The sequence below is a fragment of the Cebus imitator genome, unplaced genomic scaffold (genome assembly GCF_001604975.1).
Source record: "Cebus imitator isolate Cc_AM_T3 unplaced genomic scaffold, Cebus_imitator-1.0 Scaffold62, whole genome shotgun sequence".
NCBI classification, from domain to species: domain Eukaryota; kingdom Metazoa; phylum Chordata; class Mammalia; order Primates; family Cebidae; genus Cebus; species Cebus imitator.
Genome location: NW_016107377.1, coordinates 1,990,189 through 2,015,836, shown reverse-complemented (window position 1 = coordinate 2,015,836; position 25,648 = coordinate 1,990,189). Strand labels below are relative to the sequence as shown.

The 25,648-nt window shown below is 45.3% G+C and overlaps 1 protein-coding gene across 1 annotated transcript in view; it reads left to right on the top strand.

Moving 5' to 3' along the window:
- The first annotated feature begins 10,375 nt into the window (after positions 1–10,375).
- TNN (tenascin N) overlaps positions 10,376–25,648 on the top strand; it is a 64,347-nt gene continuing 49,074 nt past the window's right edge. Inside the window, exons 1-5 of the mRNA XM_017529950.2 lie at positions 10,376–10,450; positions 20,304–20,744; positions 22,216–22,590; positions 23,016–23,279; positions 24,981–25,166. Coding sequence (XP_017385439.1) covers positions 20,339–20,744; positions 22,216–22,590; positions 23,016–23,279; positions 24,981–25,166 — 1,231 coding nt within the window. The 5' untranslated portion in view covers positions 10,376–10,450; positions 20,304–20,338. The remainder of the gene's footprint in view (positions 10,451–20,303; positions 20,745–22,215; positions 22,591–23,015; positions 23,280–24,980; positions 25,167–25,648) is intronic.

The following is a 25,648-nucleotide window of genomic DNA, read 5'->3' as shown; positions in this document are numbered from 1 at the left end:
TAAAATTGACAAATGGGGTCTAATTAAGCTAAAGAGCTTCTGCACAGTAAAGGAAACTATCATCAGAGTGAAGAGGCAACCTACAGAATGGGAGAAGATTTTTACAATCTGACAAAGGGCTAATATTCAGAATCTACAAGGAACTTAAACAAATTTACAAGAAAAAAACAACCCCATCAAAAAGTGGGCAAAAGATACGAACAGACACTTCTCAAAAGAAGACATTTATGTGGCCAACAAACATATGAAAAAAAAAGCTCATCATCACCGGTCATTAGAGAAATGCAACTCAAAACCACAGTGAGATACCATTTCACACCAGTTAGAATGGCGATCGTTAAAAAGTCAGGAAACAGAAGATGCTGGAGAGGATGTGGAGAAATAGGAATGCTTTTACACTGTTGGTGGAAGTATAAATTAAATACTTTTTAAAAAATGCACGTGACTATAATTTTCAGCAGGAAAGAATGCCAGGACAATTTAATGTGGAAAGAAGAGTCCTTCCCCAAAATGCTCCTGGGACAATTGGATATGCACATGCAAAAGGGTGGAGTTGGTCTCTTGCCTCATATCATATGCAAAAATTAACTCAAAGTGGATCACTGGCTTAAGTGTTAAAGTTAAAACTGTAACAAGCTTGTAAATCTCATAACCCTGGATTAGTCAATGGTTTCTTATATATGACACCTAAAGCATGAGCAACAAAAGAAAAAATATTGCACCTTATTAAATTAAAAATTGTTGTGCTTCAAAAGACATTATCAAGAAAGTGAAAGCACAATCCAAGAATGGGAGAAAATGTTTGCAAACCATCTATCTATGAAAGGTTTAGTATCCTGAATATATAAAGAACACTTACAACTCAACAACAACAAAATAAAAAACCCAAAAAACCAAATGAAACAATGGGCAAAGGATTGTCCAAAGAAGATATAGAAATGTTCAATAATCACATGAAAAGATGTTCAACATCATTAAACATTAGAGAAAGGAAAATAAAAACCATAAGATAGCATTTCAGACCTACTGTAAAAAAGACAAATAATACAAAGTGTTGGTGGGTACACAGAAAAATTGGAATTTTTATATATTGCTGGTTGGAATATAATATGGTACAGCCACTTTGGAAAACCATTTAGTAGTTCCTCAAAAAATTAAATATGGAGTCACCATATGCCCCAGAAATTAACTCCATTCCTAGTTAAATATCCATGACAAATAAAAGCATTCATCCACATAAAAACCTGGACATAAATGTTCTTAGCAGCATTATTCACAAAGGCAAAAAGTGGAAACAACCCAAATCTTTATCAACTGATGAATAGATAAGCAAAATGTGGTATATCTATATGATAAAAGATTATTCAGCTATGAAAAGGAATGACATTCTTATAAATGCTACAACATGGATAAATCTTGAAAACATTATGCTCAGTGAGAGAAGCCAGACGCAAAAGGCCAATAATACATGATTCAATTCATATGAAATGTCCAGAACAGGCAAATTCATAGGGATAGAAAGTAGATGAGTGGTTATCATGGACTAGGGGAGGGGAAGTGGGAAGTGAGTGCTAGCAGGTGTGGAGTTTCTTTCTGAGTTGATAAAAATGTTCTTGGCTAAGCGTGGTGGCTCATGCCTGTAATCCCAGCACTTTGGGAGGCCGAGGAGGGCGGATCATGAGGTTAGGAGATCGAGACCATCCTGGCTAACATGGTGAAACACCGTCTTTACTAATAATACAAAAATTAGCTGGGTGTAGTGGCGAAAACCCTGTAATCCCAGCTACTTGTGAGGCTGAGGCAGGAGAATGCTCCAACCTGGGAGGTGGAGGCTGTGGTGAGCTGAGATCGCACCACTGCACTCCAGCCTGGGCAACAGAGCGAGACTCCATCTCAAAAAAAAAAAAAAAATGTTCTCAAATTATATAATGATGATGGCTGTTCAACCTTTTGAATATACAAAGAACCATTAAATCATACATATTACAAGGATACATTTTATGGTATGTGAATTAAATACAAAAAAATATGACTATCTCAGGACTTTGTGGGACATAAGACAAAGAAAATCGGTGTACTAATAAATGTTTAGCTTGTGAAATTTATTATATAAAATGATTTTATGGTTGTGAAATTTACTTACTCCATTTTTTTCTCCTCCTGTCTCCCTGATCTAAATGACTTATAGTGTAGATCAGTAGTTCTCAACTCTGGCTATGCACTTGAGCATTTTAGAACCACCAGGGGAGCGTTTAGAAAATACAGTTCTTGGGTTCGACCCATGGCCAGTTAAATCAGAGTCTCTGGTTCTCTTCCCCAACCCAACACTGGCAACTTTTAAAATTAAAACTTCCCAAGTGATTACCGTGTGCTGCCAAGACAGAGAGAATTACAGGGTAGACCAAGACCTGGGCAACATTGAATCAGCTTATGTGGTGATCCTTCAGCAAGTCTTATTTTTTTTCTTCTTAAATCAGGTTTATTGAGATATAATTTATATATATTAAAATTTACGCTTTTAAAATGTATAGTTCATTGGTAAAGTATAAAGTCCTATGACAACCACTACAATCAAGATATACAACATTTCCAGCACCGCCCTAAATTTGTGTCCCTTTGCAACCAATCCCTTCCCCCACATATTTGATGTACATACTAGAATGCTGTGCAAAATTACAAAGCATATCCTTTAAAATAAATGTAAGAAAATGGAGAAAAAAGTTACTATATAAAGAGCAAAAAGCGGCCGGGCAGGGTAGCTCATGCCTATAATCCCAGCACTGTGGGAGGCCAAGGGGGGCAGATTACTTGAGGTTGGGAGTTCGAGACCAGCCTGAAAACATGGAGAAACCCCATCTCTACTAAAAATACAAAAGTAGCTGGGCGTGGTGGCACATGCCTTAATCCCAGCTACTCCAGAGGCTGAGGCAGGATAATCACTTGAACCAGGGAGGAGAGGTTGTGGTGAGCCGAGATCGTGCCATTGCACTCCAGCCTGGGCCATATGAGCGAAACTCCATCTCAAAAAAAATAAGCAAAAAGCAGAAAAAAATTCCCTGTATAATGTTAATTGTTTAATCTTGTTTTTATGTATGTACACAGATATATATGTCTCTCCATATATGAACACAGTAGTAGAAAAAATTACTAGTTATTTCTGATTGTGAAAATTACAGAAAATGTTGATTTTATTTCTTATATTTTTATACATTTTCTAGTTGGTCTACAATAATAAGTTACTTTTATAATGAAAATAATGATATTTACAAAATAGCAATCTATGGGTAATGCATTATTAAAAATTATAAATTCATTATAAAATTTCATTATAAAATTACTTTTATAATGAAAATGATATTTACAAAATAGCAACCTATGGGTAACCTATGAAGAGACTCCTAAGGACCGAACTGTCAGCCCCTAGGTTCTGGGCCCCTAACTGCAAATGCAGCTTTCTGATTTCACACACCAGGTCATTGGCTTATAGCAACTGCTATTGCCAAAAGAGGTTAATGAGAAGATATTGACTTCTACTGAGGTGGATATCAAAAAATATTGACCCAAGAGAAGAAAATATTGATGGGAAAAGAATCAAGGTCTTTCATTGCCTTGAAGGGAGTAATAAACCTTCTTTGCAGAATCCCACATTCTTTTCTCTGATTTTACAGGCACACACATCTAAAGTTAAAGGTGGTGCATCTCTGTAAGCACTATTGGAGACTTGGATTCAGAATCTATTTCAAGGGATGATTAAGAAGAAAATGATCTATGGGTACAGAATAAATATAATTTAAGGTGCGTGTGCGTGTGCACACACACACACACACACACACACACACACAGAAAGAGAGAGAGAGAGCCAGCACAAGATCTTGACCCTAGAGGTCTGTTCAGCTTTGGTTTCAGTTCTTTTAGATTCAGCAGAATCCTAATTAAAGATATGAAGACATAGCTTCCAGCCAGCTCTAACAGATCAAAACCAGCTGAGACCAGCACTAGGTCTCCAAACTAGACAACTGATTCAGGCCCCCTTAGAGCCAGCACATTGGCCTATTGGGTTTTTGGTGATTTCTTAGGATGAATACAATTAGAGATGACCACAGATGACTGAAGTTGGAATGCTTTCTCCTACATTTTTTCTCAAATAAAAGAAGATATAATAACATGTTGGTTGAACCATCATTTGAATCGGTGACTTTTTTCTGGGTTGTTCTGGAATGGGATATACTATTTGGACAAAATGCATTGAAATTAGTTTCACATTAAACTATTCCCCTAGTTTGAGTATAGTCTCCTGTATCATTTTTCTTTACACGTTTCTAAAGAAAAAAAAAGTTGAATCTCTTAGAATGCTAGCAGCTCTAAGAAACAACTCCTGATTCCAGAGAGTTCTGAAGTAGGAAAACTTGAGAGGTGGTTAATTCAGCAGGTTAGCAACATCATAAAAAACCAGGTTTCTTCCATTTTCCGTTCCAACATCCTTGGTGTGTTTTGTCTTTGGCTAGCACCCCTATGGTTGGATATAAGGTGTCTGTCACAGTTCTAGGTGTTCTGTGTAGATGTGACAATATCCAAATCTTTCGAGTTTTTTTTTTTTTTTTTTTTTTGAGATAGGGTCTCACTGTGTTGCCCAGGCTGGAGTCCAGTGGCATGATCACAGCTCACTGCAGCCTTGACTTTCTGAGCTTGGGTGAGCCTCCTGCTTCAGCCTCGAGAGTAGCTGGGACTACAGGCTCACACCACTATGCCCAGCTAATGTTTGCATATGTGTTTTGTGTGTTTCTTTTTTTCCATTATTGTGTTTTTGAGATGAGGGGGGTCTCATCATGTCGTCCAGGCTGGACTCAAAATCATGGGCTCAAGAGATCTGCCTGCCTTGGACTCCCAAAGTGCTGGGATAATAGGTGTGAGCCACCAAACCAGGCCCCCCCCCACCTTTTTTTTTTTCAGGGAAGCAACTATTCCTTGAATCTCCATCAATGTCCTCTTTTTCAGGTCTCACTGACCCCCAAATTCACTGCATGTCCTTGTCTAAATGAGTCACTGGCAAGGGTGATGAAATTACCATGGTTGACTTAGATCAGTCAGAGCCCTCCCCTAAACTCAAACAAGATCAGGAGGCAGTGAGGAGATAGCAAAATAAAATTGGGGTTCTTGGGAAAGAAGGGCAAGGCTGTCAGGGAGGCAGGCAAAACAGGGCCTGTACCACAGTGTAGGCCTCATCTCTTTGGGGAATTTACCTTGTTCTTGGGCATCTTGAGGCATAAATCTGTCATGATGGAATTTCAGGTAGCTTATTACGTACTTCACAATACCATAGGTAGTGAAGGCAATACAAGAAAACAGTCCGAATTCTCCATGAGCTTGTACCGAATATAAGGAGCCTCTGCGCGGACACAACTAACAGCTAGTTACTACTGAAAGTCTCTAAATGAAGAATTCTGAGAGGAAATCCTATAGCTCAGGTGTCAGCCAAGATCAGCTTTCTTAGGGAGCTAAATAAAATTGGCTCCAACCTCCATCCTACAACTGGTGGGAAATTCAAGCTCTCCCCATTTCCACATCCATCACCAACTCCTCTGGATTCTGTCCTGGGTAGGGTGAAGGGCTTATGTCCTAGGGGTCATGCCTGGACCTGAATTCCTGCTTCTTTTGAAGTCTGTAGCACTATGCCTCACATCTTACAGACAATTCCTTGTGCAGTGCTGACCAAAGTGTACAATGTAGCTCCTGTTTGGGTTTTCTTTCCCCATCACATAAGTTGAAAAAAGTATTTGTGTGGATGGAGGACTTAAGGTTTGGGACCAGGAAGAGGGATTTACGGAAAACAAAGCAAACAGGTCAGGGGTGGTGGCTCATGCCTGTAATCCCAGCACTTGGGGAGGCCAAGGTGGGTGGATCATTTGAGGCCAGGAGTTTGAGACCAGCCTGGCCAACATGGTGAAAATCCATCTCTACTAAAAATACAAAACTTAGTCAGTTGTGGTGGTGTGCACCTGTGGTCCTGGCTACTTGGGAGGCTGAGGTGGGAGTACCACTTGAACCTGGGAGGTGGAAGTTGCAGTGAGTCAAGATTGCCCACAGCACTCCAGCCTGGGCAACAGAGTGAGACCTTGTCAAAAAAAAAAAAAAAAAAAAAAAAAAAAGAAAGAAAGTAAAGAAAGCAAAGCAAAGAGTGTAACATTGAGTAGACATTCTTGTTCTTAAGAGTGATTTTCCTATATCACCTGCCCCACTCCTCCCAGGCCTTAACCTTTGTAATTGTAACCTTTATAATCTTACAATCTTTCCTGTTTTCCCACTGCCAGTTCCTATTTATTTCATGCAGAGCAGTTTTGCCTTTTTGTTTATTTGTTTTTTCTTTGCAAACTTGTCCTTAGGATCCTACGTATTTTCCTGAACAAAGATAGTTGTCTGTCTAAGAAAAAAAGCTGGCTTTTTAACAGCTGGCATTAGTTGTCTCTCTAAAGCCAGCTGTTAAAAAAGTAAACATTTCACATTGATTCAGGTGATTACAGTAAGGAAATCTGAGAAGATCTCTTGGAGGTGGAGAAGAGATGGACTTCAAGAAGTGGGGGCTGCATCCCCAGTGTCCAGAGACATCATGGAGCATCATGTTTACCAGGGACTGGGAGGAGGCTGAGTTGTTTAAAACTGATGGTTTGGGTGGGATGCGGTGGCTCATGCCTGTAATCTCAGCACTTTGGGAGGCTGAGGTGGGTCGATCACCTGAGGTCAGGAGTTTGAGACCAGCTTGGGCAACATGGTGAAAACCCGTCTCTACTGAAAATATAAAAATTAGCCAGTGTGGTAGTGGGCACCTGTAATCCAGCTACTTGGGAGGCTGAGGCAGGAGAACCATTTGAACCTGGGAGTTGGAGGTTGCAGTGAGCTGAGATCGCACCACTGCACTCCAGCCTGGGCGACATAGTGAGACTCCGTCTCAAAAATAAGTAAATAAATAAGGAAAAAAACTGATGGTTTGTATTTGTAAATAGCAGAGGAATAATTTGGTTATAGAGGTGCATAGGAAGGGGCATGATGGGGCAGTTACAGAGAATTTTAGAAGCTTAATCCTGTAAGTAATAAGAGTTTCTGGAGGATTTGGGGCAGGGATGTGATAAGATTAGATTTTAGAATTCAGGGAGAACATTTTGCTGGGGTGATTGGGTGGGCTCTGTGGCAGACTTCAAGCTGCCCATCAACCCCTATTCTTTCTTCCTTTCTTTACTCACAGAGCTCCTGAGGTTTAGTTGAACACAACCATTGCGCCAGCCTCTCCGGCAGCTGTATGTGCACATTGGCTAAATTCTAGCCAATGGGATGCAGAAGAAGTGATGTGTGCTTTTTCTAGGATTGTCCAAAACATGCATCATTCTCCAATAAAAAGAAATAAAGCTTCTTGCAGAAATGGTTGCTTCTAGGACTGGGCGGGAGAAGTGCAAGATGAGTCTGGAATACCTTGCTGTGCCAGAAAGTGAGGAAACACTCAAAGAACGGTAGGAGCCTGTTAAAAACACACAGGAACCAGCCCGAAGTGCCCCCTGGCCAAATCTGGGGCAATTTGAGCAACAAAATTATTATAGTACAGGAATATAACCCATAGAATAAAAAAGAGAATATGAGTCACTTAGAATATAGATAAATAAAGTAATTAATAAAATAAAGGTGGGGGAAGAAAAATTCTTTTTTGTAATAGAATTCTATGTAATAAACATAAAAAGAAAGATGAGATAAGGAAAATCACCATCTGGCGGCCACCATACTAATAATTGTTTTGGGCAAGAGTCAACAATGGGTGTTAACACTAGTGGGTGAAAATTTAAAAAGAAGCAGAATATTTACATGGTTTAAAAAATCATCCCATAATATACTTGTTAAATAAAAGCGGACAAATATTTACTATGGAGAAACCTGGAAGATATCACCCTAGCCAAGTGAGCCAAGGTAACGTCACCAACATTGGGACAGACTGCTACCAAGCGTCTCCCAATGTGATGGATCAAAGACATGCCACTTCTGTGGCTGCCTGCCGAAAATGCACAGCCTAGATCTATGCATAAAGAAACACCACAAATGCAAACGGAGGACATTCTTTAAGACAACTGATGTTTTCTCCTCAAAAATATCAAGGTCATAAAAGATAAAGACTGAAGAACTATTTCAATATAAGAAAATTTTAAATGCAGGACAACTAAATGCAATTAATTATCCTGGATTGAATCCAGAGCCAATTAGTTATTTTTCTTTTGCTATAAAGGACATTAGAGAAACAATCAATGGAATTTGAATATAGTCTGTAAATTAGACAATAGTATTATGTCAGTGTCAATTCCTGATTTTGATCATTGTATTGAGGTTATGGAAGAATATGCCCTTGTTGGGAAATACTCCATACTGAAGTTTTTTAGACATAAAGGGGTAAAGAGATAAATCATATCTTTAATTTGCTCTCAAATGTTTTCAGGGAATGCTATTAAGAGAGAATGAATGATAAAGCAAATATGATAAAATGTTAACCTTGAAGAATGTGAGTGAAGGGTATATGGGGAATCTTTTAATATTTTTACAATTTTTCTGGAAGTCTGAGTTTGACTTGAAGAAAATTATAAAATAAGTTTTTGTTTTTGTGTTTGTAAGGAATGAGCATGCATTTCCATCTGCCCTTATCCCTTTACCCTTCCTATTGGCTGGGAAATGATGGCCCTAGAGAGTGGCTGGTGTGTGCTGTGGACGGCGACACTGCCCACCAGCCCCGGGCCACTGTGTTCAACTGTTATGTGAGAGAAATCGCCTGTGGTGTTAAGCCACTGCATTGGAGGGTCTCTTTGTTACAGCTCCATGTTCTGCAGCTAACTAATACTGGCTGTTAATAAGGAGAGGCTGGAGGAAGGTGGCTTCTTAGGAGCTTGGTGCACTGGTTTAGTTACTCCTATTGAGGGTATGGAAGAGGGAGCCATGGAGAGAGTTGGTGAAGACCACTCATTTGAGGAGAATTAGTGAAATGAAATTAAGGAGAGCAACTTGAAGGTGCAACAGAGTCTTAGGATCCTCTAGGAGAGATTTTCCCTCTTAAGAAGCAGAGAAAAAAGTCCAAGGGAGAAAAGAGATGTTTGGGAGTTGGGGATTTTTCTGGTGACCCTGGTTTATACTCCACTGGTCACCTCTGCATATAGCTGGTCCAGATTCCAGGGACAGAGAGCAGAACAATTTGTGGTTGTAAGTGAAGGGCAGAGAATTATAAACCCAACTGGATTGAGGGGGAGAGGATCAAATACGATTTAGTGGGATACATAAGGAGAATTAAAAAATGATAGTAGCAGGTAATCTTAACTAAGTCCTCACGGTGTCCTTGGGACTAGTCTAAGTTCTTTACCCCATCTACTCATTTGAACCTCACAATAGCCATAAGACACTATTCCTATTTTATAGTAAAGCAAGCTCAACCACAAAGAAGTTGTCAAAGTTGCAAATAACAGACACAAGCCTCAGATATGGGCAACCTGCCTCTGCCCCCCACCTCCAATTTCTTGGGGCCACTCTTTGGTCCCCTCTCTCTCCTTCTCCTTTCCCTCCAGCAGCATTTGATGCTGACACACGTGAACCGGAAACATATGGGGTCCTTCATTTTGTTGTGGATCTGCACTCCAGAATCTACTTCCCGCAGAGCAGGAGAGGGACGGGGGTGTAAGGAAGGGCGGCAGGTGTCAGCCCATGCCTTATTGAAATGGCTCTGGTTCATAGGAAGGATGAAGGCCTGTCCATCTGAAGACAAAAGGGGAAGGGCAGCTAGAAAGGGGAGTGACTATTCTTCCCTGGTTTTGGAGCTCTTGTACTGTTGGTGTGTGGGAGGCATTTGGGATGGGGTGAGGGTCGGAGTGGGCTTGTGGGACTGAATGTCCCCAGTCTGCTATTCCTGCTACTCACAAACGTGAGATGATGGAGGAAGGAGGGAAGTCAGAAGTGCTTCTGTCTCTGAGGGTCTCTGCTCATTTCTTTCTGTGCTAAAGGCTTTTTCCCATTTTAAAAGCCTGAAACAGGAAAAAGAGAAAGAAAGTTTGTAAATGCACTTTTGAACCCCGAGACCCAGCTCCTGGCCAGGAGACAGGCAAACTCTTTTAATATCCTTATTCTGGATCCACTTGAATAGAAATAGCCTCCAGTATTTTTAGCTGCTGTGTAATCAAAGTGAAAAAGAAGAAGGAAATATATATATTTTTCTTTCCAAGTTAGAATAAGAGAAGGAATTGCTCATTACCTTTTAACGGAGTCCCTGCTGGGTAGGGAGGAAAACACGCAGGAGTCTCTGTTGGCTCCTCCTCTGGCCTAGACAGGATTTAAACCCAGGGAGGGAAGCCAAGGAGAGTAGAGAACCAGGGACGATCTACAGTGGGAGGAGACCAGCTGACAGGAGCAGCAGCATTGGAACAGGCACCCTGCAGCCTTCCAGGTAAGAGTGCTAGCTGCCCAAGATTTACTTACTGGAGGGAGGAACGTGGCCAGTGTGGACGAGATCAAAATTGGAGGTTCAGGTGCCTCAGATCTCGACCCCGAAAATCAGGGCAGTGTAGTCTCCTATCACCTCCATGAAGAGTTAAAACGAATTGAGAAGTACCTCCCCAGGACCTGTGTACTGCGTCCTCAGTATTGTACCCCAATCCCAGACAGGGCTAAGGGTAGTTATCTTCTTACCCCACCAGATGTGGTCCGTGTTGTATCAGTTTCTACCCGGAGTAACACATTTTGTATAAAATGTTTCCTTTAAGATGTTTCTTCTCATCTGTTTTTCTTTTTTAACTTCTTTACAACATCAAAGCTTTCTCTCTCTCTTTAATTGGATAGTTTGGTATCTGTTATATTTCATTATTCTTTTAAATCCTAAAACAGAACTTTAAACATTATTCATTTAAATCCTAAAACATAATTTGTTTAATTATGATTAATTTAGTTATGGTTAGGAAGCTGTGATAACTTCCCTTTTCCTGGATTTTGTGTGAATCAGTTAAGGGGATGTTTGCAAATGTATTTGAACAGCTTTGAAGTACATCCAGACGTTTAGTTTTAATTATTATTTGTTAAGATGACAACTTCTTTCCAAATCCCCATACTTCAAAGAAAACATTTCAAGGCATCTCAAAAAATGATGTGGTTAAACTAGTTTTTGGAGGTCTTGTGTTTTTTTTTTTTTGAGACAGAGTCTTGCTCTGTTGCCAGGCTGGAGTGCAGTGGCACAATCTTGGCTCACTGCAACCCCCACCTCCCAGATTCAAGCCTCCCGGGTAGCTGGGACTACAGGTGCATGTCCCCACACCCAGCTAAATTTATTTATTTATTTTTTTAATTTTTAGTAGAGACGGGGTTTTACCATGTTGGCCAGGATGGTCTCGATCTCTTGACCTCGTGATCTGCCTGCCTCAGCCTCCCAAAGTGCTGGGATTACAGGCTTGAGCCACCGCGCCTGGCCGGAGGTCTTACTTTTTACTTATTTATTAATTTTTGTGCTTGGGAGAGATCTGGGGGAAGGACAGAGAAAGAATGAATGAGAACAGGCAGGGCTTCAGGGTTTCACTTAAAAGAATGAAACCTGAGTTGCTTATATAAGCATTAAAGAAAACAAAGAAGAACAAGCTCCAACATGAGAGTAATAAACTACCCACATCTGGACACAGGTTAGCCACAGTGCCTAAAATCCAGTGGTTCCTGGAAAAGCTGAGGACTCACCAAGGCATCAGGTGATACTTTGCTTGGTCAGGGCTATATATTGGTAGCTGGCATGGAAAGAATCAGTGCCTCTTGACATTCCGACATTTGTTGGAGACTCAGAATCAAGGTGAGTGTCGGACACAGGAAGAAATACAGTATCAACACTGATAACAATTTTCCTGGAGAGAGGGGAAGAAGGCACCTGGCATTCTTTCATATTCTAAGTCCTGCGATGTCCCCACGTTTGTGGGTTGCAGCTGACTCCCGATGGAGGGAAAATAGAACAAATGATTTCAAACCATCCTGTGGCTTCTAGTTTTCCAGTCCAGTGCTGCTCTGTGGTTTGAAACGTAGGCTAGGCCGAGCTCTGTTTCTGAGAAGATGCCTGAGGAAATTGTGCCCAAGCCCAGTGGAAAAATTTGTTCATTCACTGCTCATTCCAGAGGCTTGGCTCCTGTAGGATCTGAATACAGACATGAGATCATGGTTTAGGTCCTGTAGCAGCATCTGGAGTCACCAGTCTGTGAGCTGAGGATGCTGAGATCTCAGGCCTGATCCCTAGATGGACAGGGGCTTTGCTGCTTTCACCACGATGGACTCACTGCGGATGCTGCCCAGTCACCATTTGAATCTGTACCCAGCGCATGTGGGTAGAACAGCGCAAATGCTTGGAAGTTAGCAAATGCTCTCCTCCTTGCTAGAAGACTAGAACTTTAAAGCTACTTCAATACATAAAAAAAACTATGTGTTAACTAAAGAAAGAAATTGCAGAGTTTTTTGTTTGTTTTGTTTTGTTTTAATCTGATGCTCCTCACACCCATGGGGATTAGGGCTAATCGTATACAAAGTAATACTTAGCCATTCTGGGGACTGGCTGTTTGGCTGAATATGGGAGAGGAAGGCTCCTGAATTTAGGTCCTGTGTCTTTTTTATCTTGTTGTTGTGCATGAGCTTGGTTCCACAAAAGCTAAAGGAAGTTCTTTCTATGAGAAAGTGATTCATCCTCTGGGGGTAAATGAACATCTTCGCCTGATGTTCAAGAGGAGATGTTAAAGTGCTTTGCACAGATGCATAGAAAATGGTAGCTACCATGATGATCACCCATTTGAGTGTTTGCAAGGCAGATTAAGAGGCAGTTGTCAAAACAAAACGAGCCCGTGGCTACCCCTGAAAAAGTGACTGAGAGCTGAGGCTGGTCAGAGACCCATTCTTGATCTTTTCTAGTCTCAGGTAGGTGGTCAGACTTGATGGGGCAGCTCTCCAGGAAAAGGATTCCAGGACGGTGGTGTGGGAGTCACCTTCAAGGACTTCCTGGGCACTCCCTGGGTGTCCCACAGAACTGGGAGAATGGGGAGGACAGAGTGATGCCCAGAATGTGACCATACTAAGCCCTATCACATAAAGCCAAACTTTCATTCTCGTCCACACCTAGCTGTCTTGTATCCTGTATGCAATGCTTGCACAGAGTTCAATGTCACAAAGACTAGAAATAAAAACTTTGTATGTACTTGCTTGCACTGGAGTTTAACCTAGGAGAGACAGACCTCCCTTGTACATCCATGCTCTTGCATGCTCTCCTTCTCTGAAGGAGAAAGAGATACAGAGATGAAATCGGTCTCCTGAGCCTCCAGTTCAAGGTGGGTTGAGCCAGGGTAGATTCCTCGGCCAGCTGAGAACTTGCTGTAATGGAACAAGTTAGCTGGGGAGTACAGGGAAGACCCCTGAGTCACTCAGGGCCCAAGCTGTAGATCATTAGCAAAATATGCCCAAGAGAGTTAAGGAAGGAGTGACAAGTTTGCCAGTGACACTTGTGACATTGAGGCATCCCTAGCTACTCATCTCCCTCATTTTCCTTCAAAGTTTAATGATATCTACCCTGTCATTTGTGGATAGAATATCTTCGTAAGTGACTCTGCTGGAAATCCACGATGATACACTTTTTCTAAAACCCAAAGCAGTGTTTTCATTTCCTTGTGGTTAACTGGTGAGGCAGGATGAGATAATAAGGGAACCAGAGAAAGCCCTGAATTTAAGTATAAAGGTCTGTAACAGTGGCTAGAAATTGGCTACCTCTCTTCTTTGGTATAAGTAGCATTTTTTTTTCCCGTTACCCAGGGTGTGTATCCTTCTTTGGGGAAAATGAGGTAACACAGAGACCATCCACCCCTGGGGTCCAAGAGGACCATCAGGATTCAGGGGCCATCCTCCTTCCTTGGCCAAGGCTTGGTCGCCATCTGCCCCTGCAGACAGAAGTCTTTGTACACTTTGGTGTTTCCTAGGAAGGGAATTCTCCAGCTTCTAGTGAGAAGCAACTGGGACTTAACCTCCCTGTGGGGGAACACAAGTCATGTCCCCAAGGGATCACCCTTGGCACCCCTCAGAGGAAGTACAGGCACAGGATTTAGTTATTGATGTATTAATTTTTAACTGAAAACCCAATATGCCTTGGATTCCTTTTATTTTTAGGAAAAACCCTCTCTGAAAAACATGTGGCAGAAAGGAGGACATTTGGTGTTTTTTGTTTTGTTTTGATTTTATTTTGTATAAAATAAAAAACAGGACATATAACAGAGAGAGAAAGAACACACACACGGGCAGTGGACAGACCTGGTGTGTGATTCCAGCTCTACTGCTTACTAGCTGTGTGTCCTTTGGCAAATTACTTAAATTCTCCGAGCACCTGTCACAAAGAATATCAACTGATTCCTAGGATTTTGAGGATTAAATAATTTTTATAGCGTTTGGCACAATGTCCATTATCTAATAAGAACAGACACACACACACACACACACACACACACACACACACACACACACATCCAGTGGCTATTACTATTTACTTCACAAAATATTACCTTGGTAGGATTGTGCTGTGAGGCTGGGGATACAGAGGGAATCAACACAAACACGGCCACTGTCATCTCTGAGCTCAAAGGGATGCCTGGGCGAGGAACATGCATACAGATTTGGTGGCTGTCAATATTTGGCTAGAAATGAAAGCCACAGGGGTAGATGCAGATACCGAGAGAGAACACAGCAGAAGCTTAGAGCCCTTGCAACATCTGAAGGCAGAAGTAAGGGGGACCATCCATATAGCCCATGATCAGTCATGTGCCCTTCAAAGAGCCTTTCTGGTAAAAGCAATACAAGGCAGCATTTGTTCCTGAGTCTCACTGTATCTCTGCCTCCCACCCTCCCACACCATCCAACACCCCTCCTGCAGTCAGAATTAAAGACCTGATTAGCCTCTGTAAGACAATGATTCTCGGGAACAACTGATTTCCTGTGGTTCCTGCATACATATTTCCTGCGTGTAAATGCCCCCCACTTCATGCATCTGTGCAGAATTTATCCCACTTTCCATGGGAAAATACCCCTCAGAAGAATAATCCTCCTTATTTGGAAATGCATCACCCTGCGTTTTGCTTGGGAAAATCTGCTGCCCTCCCTGCCCGCTCCCCACCCTCGCGGAGCTCAGCCTGTGGTTTGCTGTGCATACTGAAAGAGTCGATGAAGTCATCCTTCTCTTCTGTTAAACATGGAGTCTCTCCCCTGCCACGTGTTGGAGGGAGAGCCAGCAGGCTTCTCTTCTTGCTCATTACACTTGACAGAGTGTTAGGTTGAGGATTTCCCTTGCTCTCATCTTCTTTCGAGCAATCATCCTACCCAGGAAAATCTGAGTGCAACTTGTGGAATCTGAGACACAGTAATTAGTGAGGACATCTTGTTACAAATCAGAAGGACAGGCAACACCAAGGGCTCCAACAGGGGTTTCTGGGGTTTCTCATATTCCAGGGTACAAAAACAAACACTGTAGACCTAGGCTCTGGGCAGCCTAGCTGTGGTTTATGGCAAGAGTCCATGGCTTTTTTTTTTTTTTTTTTGTTCGTTGAGAACTTCTTCAGAAAACCATCTGCACTCCATTTATGTCTCAGGCTAGGAGTGGGGGCTGGGATGGAAGGCATGGGCAGAGAAGTCTGCTTTTTCAGCTCTATTTTTGCTCAGGAAGAAGATTTAGGACAGTGAAAATTCATATGCTGTCATGACCACAGTAGGTGCTTCAGAGATCAATATGTGTTGTTACTGGGAATGGCAGAAGTGCACTGGGGTTAATGGCTGGATACTGTGCACCTGGGGTTGCATCTGTGGCTGTGGGCTCATCAACTGCATAATCAGGGCACGGTGTTCAATGCCATTGAATGCCACTGAGCCTCCATTCCTATCCTGGGGATTAAGTGGAGAAGAGTGTGTGACTTTTATCTTTGGGCTGAATGTCTAAGGGTGGCCATTGTGTGAAATATCATTTTTATTATTATTTATTTATTTTATTCACTTTTTTTGAGACAGAGTCTCGCTCTGTCATCCAGGCTGGAGTGCAATGGCATGATCTTGACTTGCTGTAACTTCTACCTCCTGAGTTCAAGTGATCCTCCTGCCTCAGCATCCTGAGTAGCTGGGATTACAGGCACGTGCCAACATGCCCTGTTAATTTTTGTATTTTTAGTAGAGATGGGGTTTCACCATGTTGTCCAGGATGGTCTTGAACTCTTGACTTTGTGATCCGCCCACCTTGGCCTCCCAAAATGCTGGGATTACAGGCATGAGCTACAGTGCCTGGCAGAAATATCATTAATCCTACACCTGCCTTCCAAGTCATATTCCTGGCTCTCCCACTCCCCCAATCCTCTGATAAAAGTCTCAAGCAGATTCCAGAGCTTTTCTGGTGGACTTTGGTCTTAGAATTGCTTTTGTGAAGGGAAGTCCATTTCAGTTTTGAGCCTCAGTCTCTCATCCAGGCCACATCTTTTCTTCTTGCTCAGCTCAGGCCTGATGCTGGAACCTGCAGAGAAGGCGGAGGGCAGAGGTCTGGTGCTTTCCTCCCTCCACTTCTCTCCCCAGTATGCATGGCTCTCTCTCCCCAACATGCAGGGTGCTTTTGGCTTCACCAGGTTGCTGCTGCCTGGGGCAAGGTGGGGGTTAGAAAGGAAGGGAAAGGGCACTTTTATTTTTTTTTTAACTGGGGCTGTGGTTGTTCCCTCTCGTATTGGATGCTCTTGTTACGGTGGATGTTCCCAGTGTGGGCCACCCCTCCTTTGTGGGGAGCTTCCGTGGGATCTTTAGATATTCTCCTTCCCACCCAATGGGTCTGTCCTCCATAGTGGCCCCCTGGGGCGGCATACTCCTGCTGAGCCGTGGATCTACAACTCAGCTCGGGGCCTCAACTGCCCTCTTGGCAGCTCCAACGTGCCTCGTTTCTGTGTCATCAACTTGGCCTCTCCCACTGTGGCCTCCTTCCTCTCTCTGCCATGCAGCCTGTTCCAGCCAAGCTACCGCCTTTGAATTCTTCCAGGTTAGAATCAGGCACTGGTCTCTTTGCTTGCCATTCACCCTCCATTCACCCTGACCCCACCCCCAGCCCCCCTAAACCTTCAGCAGCACACTCTCTTTGAAATGTGCAGGCACAACTGGGTGCTATGGCTTATTCCTGCAATCCTAGCACTTTGGGGAGCTGAGGTGGACAAATTACTTGAGCCCAGGAGGTCGAGACTAGATTGGGCAACATGGTGAAACTCCATCTCTACAAAAAAAATACAAAAATTAGCCAGGCACTGTGGCATGCACCTGTAGTCCTGACTACTCAGGAGGCTGAGGTGGGAGGAGCACTGGAGCCCTGGAGGTGGAGGCTGCAGTGAGCCATGATCGCGCCAATGCACTCCAGCCTGGCAGCAGAACGGGGCCCTGTCTCCAAAAAAAGAAAGAGAGAAAAAGAAATGTGCAGGCACTTATTACCCATGGTTCAGTTCCCAAGACAACAAGAAGTGTCCACTGACAAGTCCATTCCGTCTGCCAGGTGTGGAGACCAGTGCCTGAAACGCAGTTAGTGCTCAGAAGAAGTGAGCTCTTACTATCAACAATACGTGTTTTTGGTGATCGGAAGAGCCATGAAGAGTGGGAGGGCAAAGGAGTAACAGGAAGGAAAACTCTTCATCGGTACCATTCTGTTTTGTTCACAGTGGTGGCACATCCCTTGAGTACATGTATAATGGATGAAACCATTGCATAGGGACATGTATCTAACTGCACTCATTTGTCCTTTGTATCAGAATGCCATATTGGCGCAGAGCAAGCATAGGCTTGCAATCAGATGGGTCTGTGTTTGAATCCTGGCTCTGCCACTTCTTAGCTGGGCAACCCCTAGCAAATGACTTTACCTCTCAGGTCTGGTTTCCTCACCTTTTGAGTGAGGAGAGGAACACTGACCTTACCGGACAGCTCTGAGGATTAATTACGAGGACTAATGCACCAGCCAATGCCTAGTACATAGCAGCAACTCAATAAATAACATTTAACATATAATACTATTGTGAATCTTCTTCTTTTATTCTGCCAGGGTTCCTCATCTCCTGTTTCTTCTACTTCCTGACACTAAATAAATGATGACTACTAAAAGTTAAACATTTTACATATTACTAGAATTTAGCTTACTGGCTAGAAATATTTATTCCTTTTCTGATCAATATAGGTGAAAGATGCCTTTCAACCTAGGCATTATTATTACCTGAGATGGAGTCTCTCTCTCCGTTGCCCAGGCTGGAGTGCAGTGGTGCAGTCTCAGCTCACTGCAGCCTCCACCTCTCAGGTTCAAGCGATTCTCTTGCCTCAGCCTCCCAAGTAGCTGGGATACCAGGCATGCGCCACTGTGTCTGGCTAATTTTTATGTTTTTAGTAGAGATGAGGTTTTGCCATGTTGGCCAGGCTGGTCTTGAACTCCTGGCTTCAAGTGATCCACCCACCTCAGCCTCCCAAAGTGTTGGGATTACAGGCATGAGCCACCATGCTTGGCCAGCATTATTCTTTATAATAAAAAAGATGAGAAAGAAAAGGAAGTCGTATTCAGTAGTTGACTGAAAACAAAATAAACCTCAATATGTTGACTGAGCCCTGATCACGTGCCAGACATGATGCTCACTGCTGTCTACATCCAAGAGGGGTGACACACTGTCATTCCCACATTACAGATGAGGAGGTGGAGAGGCTCAGGAGGAGACGCACTCTTAGGCCTGCACGTCCTAGGGCCTGTCCAAGGTGCCTTTCCATCATATCCCAACTGCCTCTCACCATGGGCAGGGAAAGCCTGGGCTCAAGCAAAACACAGACCACAGGAAAGGACTGTTTCCTGACTTCAAACTTTGGCATAAATCGTTGCAGGTCTTGGGTTGCTTACAGAAACCCATTGTCAAGAGACAGCTCTGCAGATCAGTTTCAAGATAACTGCTGCGATGTAAGCCCAACTGGGATGCATCTTGTGACTGAGGTTCTTGTGAGCAAAATGTGAGCTGAAAGCTAGGTCTCTTGTGGTCCGTCCTGCCTCGGCTTGTTAGTGTGCAAAGACTGGGCCATCCCAGATGGGGGTTGCGGGCACAGGGGAAATGGCTGGAGAGAGGAGTCATTCTGCTCATTGACAGTGGTGAAGACACTACCTCCTGGTGAGGGAGGAGGCAAAACCTAACCGCCTGCCCCACCTCGGGTTGCCTGGCTTGACTGAGAAACAGTGACCAGACCTCTCAGCATGCGTGACTGTGCCCCTGCCACAGGAGGGCGCCAAGGTAAATCAACCCAGGGTGCTGTCCTTAAGAGGCTCACAGCCTAGTGGGGAGACAAGCCATATACAAGAGTAACTGTAACACAAGGTCAATGCTCAAGAGACCAGCAGAGAGGGACGGGTCCATTTCTCTGAATGCTTAGCTGAAGCGAGGCTAGTCTCCAGCTGGGTGAGGCAGGGGGCAGCAGAGAGCACTTGGCGGAACAGGTGATTTTATTAGAAATTCTTATATTTTACTGGTTCACAAGTAGGGGTCGTGAGCAGGATGCTGGCCCTGCAGTCAGTGGATTTGGGTCTGAGTACAGGTTCTTCCCTTCTTGGCTGTGGGACTCAGGACAACTTGCTCAGTTTCGTCATCTGTGCAAAGCAGCGTGGCGCTATGGGGATGAGCAAGGACTCTGGGGTCAGATTGCCTGGGTTCAAATCCTGCCACTCTGAGCTGGGTGCCAGTTGGCGAGTCATTTAAAGTAGTAGTGCCTCAGATTCCCTATCTATAAATTGGGGTAATCATAGTATATTCCACAAAGAATTGTGAGAATGGAATGAGTTAGTAAGTGTGAAACACTTAGTACATTTAGAATAGTGTCTGTCACATAGCAAGTGCTCCATGTGCAGCTCTTATTGTTGATATTGTTAAGAGGGAGGATATTAGCGTTGCTGTAAAGGTCCAGGATTACGGGGATCAAAGCATGGCACACGATAGTCTGTCAACACAAGACAGCTGCTCTTCTTATTATTAATAAGTGCAGGTGAGCCTAGAATGAGAGGTGAAGAGAAGGGCATCTTGGGCAGTGTGAACAGCAAGCAAAGACAGGAGGCAGGACTATGCCATCTGTGAGGCAGGAACAGAAAGTAATCTGGTTGGATCCTTGGGAGAAATAGAATGAGTTCTTTCTGTTGGTTTCTCGGATTCCTGTGGGCTCTTAGAATCTGGAAAAAAGGCTAACTTCCCTCACTATATCTCCATGGCTTTCTTCTACAATGTTTCTGAATACAGGCACCCTGGAGGGTCTGCTCCCCGTCTTTCTAAGGATGAGTCTCCAGGAGATGTTCTGCTTCCCCTTGGGGCTTCTGCTTGGCTCTGTGCTCTTGGTGGCTTCCGCCCCGGCCACTCCGGAGCTTCCTGGCTGCAGCAACAAGGAGCAACAGGTCACTGTCAGCCACACCTACAAGACTGATGTGCCTAAGTCTGCCCTGGTTCAGGTGGAGGCTGACCCTCAGCCCCTCAGTGACAATGGGACTTCACTCTTGGCCCTGGGGGAGGCCAGGGAGGAACAGATAATCTTCAGGCACAACATCCGCCTTCAGATGCCGCAGAAGGACTGTGACTTGTCAACTAGTGTCCAGGACCTCCTGGCCCGTGTGAAGAAGCTGGAGGAAGAGATGATGGAGATGAAGAAACAGTGTAGTGCCCAGCGCTGCTGCCAGGGAGCTACTGGTGAGATGACCACTTGGTATTCATTCGACAAACATTTGATGAGCACCTGTTATGTGCCAGGGGTTCCATTAGCCTCGTGAGCACTTTGTGAGTCTGGTGTGCTCCTACTTTTCACTCTGAGTTTTCTCTAGCGGGCCCATCCCTGCTATTTATTCATTTATTCATTGGTGCTAGCTTCAGGGGCATCTGGAAGCTGAGCAGGGAGGGACCAGCTGCTTTTGCAGAGAGTCTAGACTCCTGGGCAATTGCTTCCAGATGGGAATGCTTCCAGGGGCTGTCAAACCTGTGAATCTAAGCTCTACTCAGAGGGGAAGCAATGGGATACACAGCAAAGACAGGGCCTTGGAGCTAGACAGGAGAGATTACAAATCCCAGTTCTACCACTTTTAGCTGTGTGACTTTGGGCAAATCTCTTATGTTTCTTCAACTGTCCAATAAGGATAATTCTATCAACTAGTATAGTTCTGAGAACTAGAGATAGTGTAGAAGATTCCTGGCCCTTAGTGGAATTTATAAATCAGCAAATTATCATTATTTTAAATAATTACAATTGTAATTGTAAATTGTAAAATAATTACAATTTAATTTTATAAATAATGAAGGTTCTCTTGCCACCCAACCCTTGTCGCTTTTAAACATATGCTGGCCAGGCTGACCCAATGATAATAAATGGTACTTTGGCATGGGATTTCACGCCTGAAGGAATTGCTATGGTTAAGAGCACCTTAACCATCAGATCCAGATCCAGAACTTGGCACCAGGGACGCTGCTATGGATAAGCAGCATGGACTTGCCTCTGAGGAACCCCCACTTTGGAAGTGTTTTTAGGAAGTGAAGAAGGTGTTCTGAGAAGCAGAAGCTGGGCCAGAGAGGAGACGGCACTGACCTGTCCGCCCTCCAGCTGCCTCTTGCTGAGTAGGGTCAGAGAGGGGAGCCTGGTTAAATCCCTTCTCCGTAGCACCCACAGTTGAGACTAGGCTATTTTGTAGCTTCTGCAGTTTCATTTTTCCAGGCTTCAGTCTGGGTTCATTTCACAAGGTCCCAGCCTTGCTAGTTCCAGCCAACTCCAACCTGCCTGGACCTCACTTTTCCCCCAGGAGTCCTGCTCTGCGGCGTCAGCCGGCCAGGGTACCACTTAAGGCCCCCCCATAGGAAGGCACTAAATAATGACCACTGTGTAGAAGGGAAGGAAGCCGCGGAATTCACATGGAAAGGGAAAGGGAAGAAGGGTGGGCCCTGCAGCCTTTTCAGGCAGAGAAAGGAGGAGATGTTTGCAGATGTCACAGATTAGAGAGCCTGGCCTGGAAAGGGCCAACACACCTTTTCTCCCTTGCAGAGCTCCGCGGTCCTCCAAAACAGAGCTGTGCAAGACCCAGAAATCACCAGCCCCACTCTTAAGGGTCTGCCGATTTCTGGAGATCTCCACACACAGCCCCTCAACCCAGCCTACTGTTTTTTCTCTCCCTCCCAGATCTGAGGCGCCACTGCAGCGGCCACGGGACCTTCTCCTTGGAGAGCTGCAGCTGCCACTGCCAGGAGGGCTGGGAGGGCGCCGCCTGCGAGCAGCAGGCCTGCCCCGGGGCATGCAGCGGCCACGGGCGCTGCGTGGACGGGCGCTGCGTGTGCCACGAGCCCTACGTGGGCGCCGACTGCGGCTATCCTGCCTGCCCTGAGAACTGCAGCGGGCACGGCCAGTGCGTGCGCGGCTTGTGCCAGTGCCACGAGGACTTCATGTCGGAGGACTGCAGCGAGCGGCGCTGTCCTGGCGACTGCAGCGGCCACGGCTTCTGCGACACGGGCGAGTGCTACTGCGAGGAGGGCTTCTCGGGCCTGGACTGTGCCCAGGGTGAGAGCGGGGGTGTGCCCTCGGGCCGCCGGACTCTTCTTTCCAATGCACCATTTAACTGTCAATGACACGTTGTCCTCTTTGGGGGTCTCTTCCTTTAGCCTGCACCAGATTGCTGAGCCCCAGCCCCAGAGCTTCTGATTCTGCGATGGGGCCTAAACATTTGCATTTCTAACAAGTTCCCAGGTGATGCAGATGCTGGTTTGAGGGCCTGACTTTGAAAACCAGAGGTCTGGTGATCTGGTGGTTGGCTGTGTGTGCACGTGTGTGGTGAGGGGTCTGTGGGATAACTTCTGGGGGTCTGGAATGATGCCTTACACAGGTCTGCGTCCCGCACATCCACCTTTATAGTGCTCAGGGAATACTCACAGGCTCTGGATTGCCTCCCTCTCTCACCCTCTGCCCTGTTCCTGTTCTGGCTGCAGTGGTCGTCCCTCAGGGCCTGCAACTGATCAAGAGCACGGAGGATTCCCTGTTGGTGAGCTGGGAGCCCTCCAGCCAGGTGGACCACTACCTCCTCAGCTACTACCCCCTGGGGAAGGAGATCTCTGGGAAGCAGATCCAAGTGCCCAAGGAGCAGCACAGCTACGAGATTCTCAATTTGCGGCCTGGAACCAAGTACATAGTCACCCTGCGTAATGTCAAGAAAGAAGTTTCTAGCAGCCCACAGCATCTACTTGCCACCACAGGTGAGGAAGCCACCCGATGCCCCAGAGTTCCAGGGAGAGGCCCCATTCCAAATGTTTTATTTCACTATTCCCATAAATACCTGTCAGGCAGTTGCTTTGATTTGGGGTCTGAAAAACACAGCTGCCACAGTCCTAGGTTCTGAAGAGTTCCAGTTCTCTCTCTTCTTCCTTTGCCCTCTGATTACTGGGTCCTTTATGCCAGTGAAGACCTGCTACATGGGGGCTCATGGGTCCCCCCATCCCTGAGATTAGTAGGGTCTGCACCCTCTCACAAGCAGTCAAAGGGTAAACCTGCAACCCCAGTCCCTCACTGAACCCCCAAGGCCATTAAGAAAGTTCAAATAAGTAATGGGTAAGAAGCTATGGAAGCCACCTGTGTCAGATTCATCTCAGTGGGAAAAACAGGACACAAATGGGTAATTGAAAAAGTTTAACAGGCTGTTCACAAAGGTGTGGGTAGGGGTTGGATGGTGAAACCCTAAGACCCGCATCAGTGAGAGTACACTCCTGCCTGGAGGGGCAAGACATGGACTTTGGTACTTGGACCCAGAGAGAGCTGTAGAAAAGAGCTGTCTGGTGGGGGTGTTTTGGTAAAGGGAGGCAGGTAGTCCACCGTGTCTCCACAGAATTCTCTGTCCTGCCCTCTGATCTGCTGGTGATTCCTGCTAGCTGAACCTAGAAGCCAGAGGGTCAGGGAAACTGGCTGACTCAATTCACAGAGATCACAGTCCGGGATACAGAACAAGATGGAGGATGGTGGAGGCTTGATCTGGAGAAACAGAGTCTCCTGTGCACCAAAATATTTAGAAGGATAAGCATCGCTGCTTACTCTTTAAACATTCTTGTTTTCTCATGAAAATTCTTAAAGCCAGTTAGATCTTCAAAGATTTGGAAAAGCGTAGTTGGTTGAATCATTCCTTCATGCAGTACATTTTTATTGAGCACCTACCCTCTGTCAAGCACTGTTCTAGGTGCGATAAAAATTCACTGCCTCCATCCTGCCCTTTCTAGGGAAAGATCTAGGAAGATCCAGATGGATTCGACTTTGGCATGCAGTTGTCTTTGCAGGGACATCAAGCTGCCTGTCCTTTTTGGTGGTGGGAATAGGGTGGAGGTAGGGCTGGGTCCGTGCTGGAAAGGGCTGCGAGAGACTTGGCCATAATGAGTGCCCCATTTGTGATTGCCTTCGTCTGCCCTCAGGCTAACGACCCCCAGGAGCACCCCTGTAGTTGAACAACTTGGGTGTCTTGATTGTTCTAGCGTGGGTGACTGCACACCATGTGAGACCATGGGGGTGTCTCAGTAATCTGTGACTGCCTCTGGTACAGATAACACTGTGTTCAAAGCCTCCCAGTACAGGCTGCAGCTGTCTGAGCTCCGGCCCGAGTGGTTTGGGTGGCTGGCCTGAGAGGTACAGTCTGGGCTTGACCAAAGTCAGTGTGGACAGGGAGGCCGCATGGCCTCTGATGGGATGGGGAGGCGGAGGCTTTCCTGAAAGACAGTCTGCGCATGGACTATGTGAAAACCAGCAGCTTATTACTTCAGTAGCTCACAGACACCTGCTGAGAACTGTGACCTGAGGCTGAAGCCAGCTCTTGAGACATCAAGAAAGGGAGCTGACTTGATAACTGACAGCCTGTCCCAGAACCTCAGAAACTCTGCTCTTCACTGCTTCCTGTCCCCCTCTCACCCCTGCCCTAGACCTTGCTGTGCTTGGCACTGCTTGGGTGACAGATGAGACGGAGAACTCCCTTGACGTGGAGTGGGAAAACCCCTCGACCGAGGTGGACTACTACAAGCTGCGATACGGACCCGTGACGGGGCAGGAGGTGGCTGAGGTCACTGTGCCCAAGAGCAGCGACCCCAAGAGTCGATATGACATCACTGGTAAGAGCCATCACTGGGATGTGTGATATTTGCTGCGGCTGCTGTGGTGGGGACAGTGTGTGCTCTGGGTGCCGTGGTGGGGACAGTGTGTGCAGAGGGCACCAGCATCTGCACTGCTCAAGTGTGCACAGAGTCCAGGGGCCTTGGGAATCACACTTGAACCTGATCCTTGAATCTCCCAGATGTGAGCCCACCTGGGAGGCCTGTAGACTCTGCCCCAGCATTCCAGAGCTCCATCTCAGAGAACCTCTTAACAGATTATATTTGTGAGATGTTCCTCAAGTCAGCAAACTCTCATGAAGACCCCGTCCTTGTCTCAGAATGGATTTGATGGTGTATAGATACTCCTTTTGGAAGAACTTGTATATTTGGGTGTGGGGGGCAGGAGGGGAGAGGGAAAGGCAGAGAGAGACAGGGAGGCAGAGAGAGAGGGAGGCAGAGAGAGAGAGAGAGAGAGAGAGAAGCAGAGAGAGAGGGAGGCA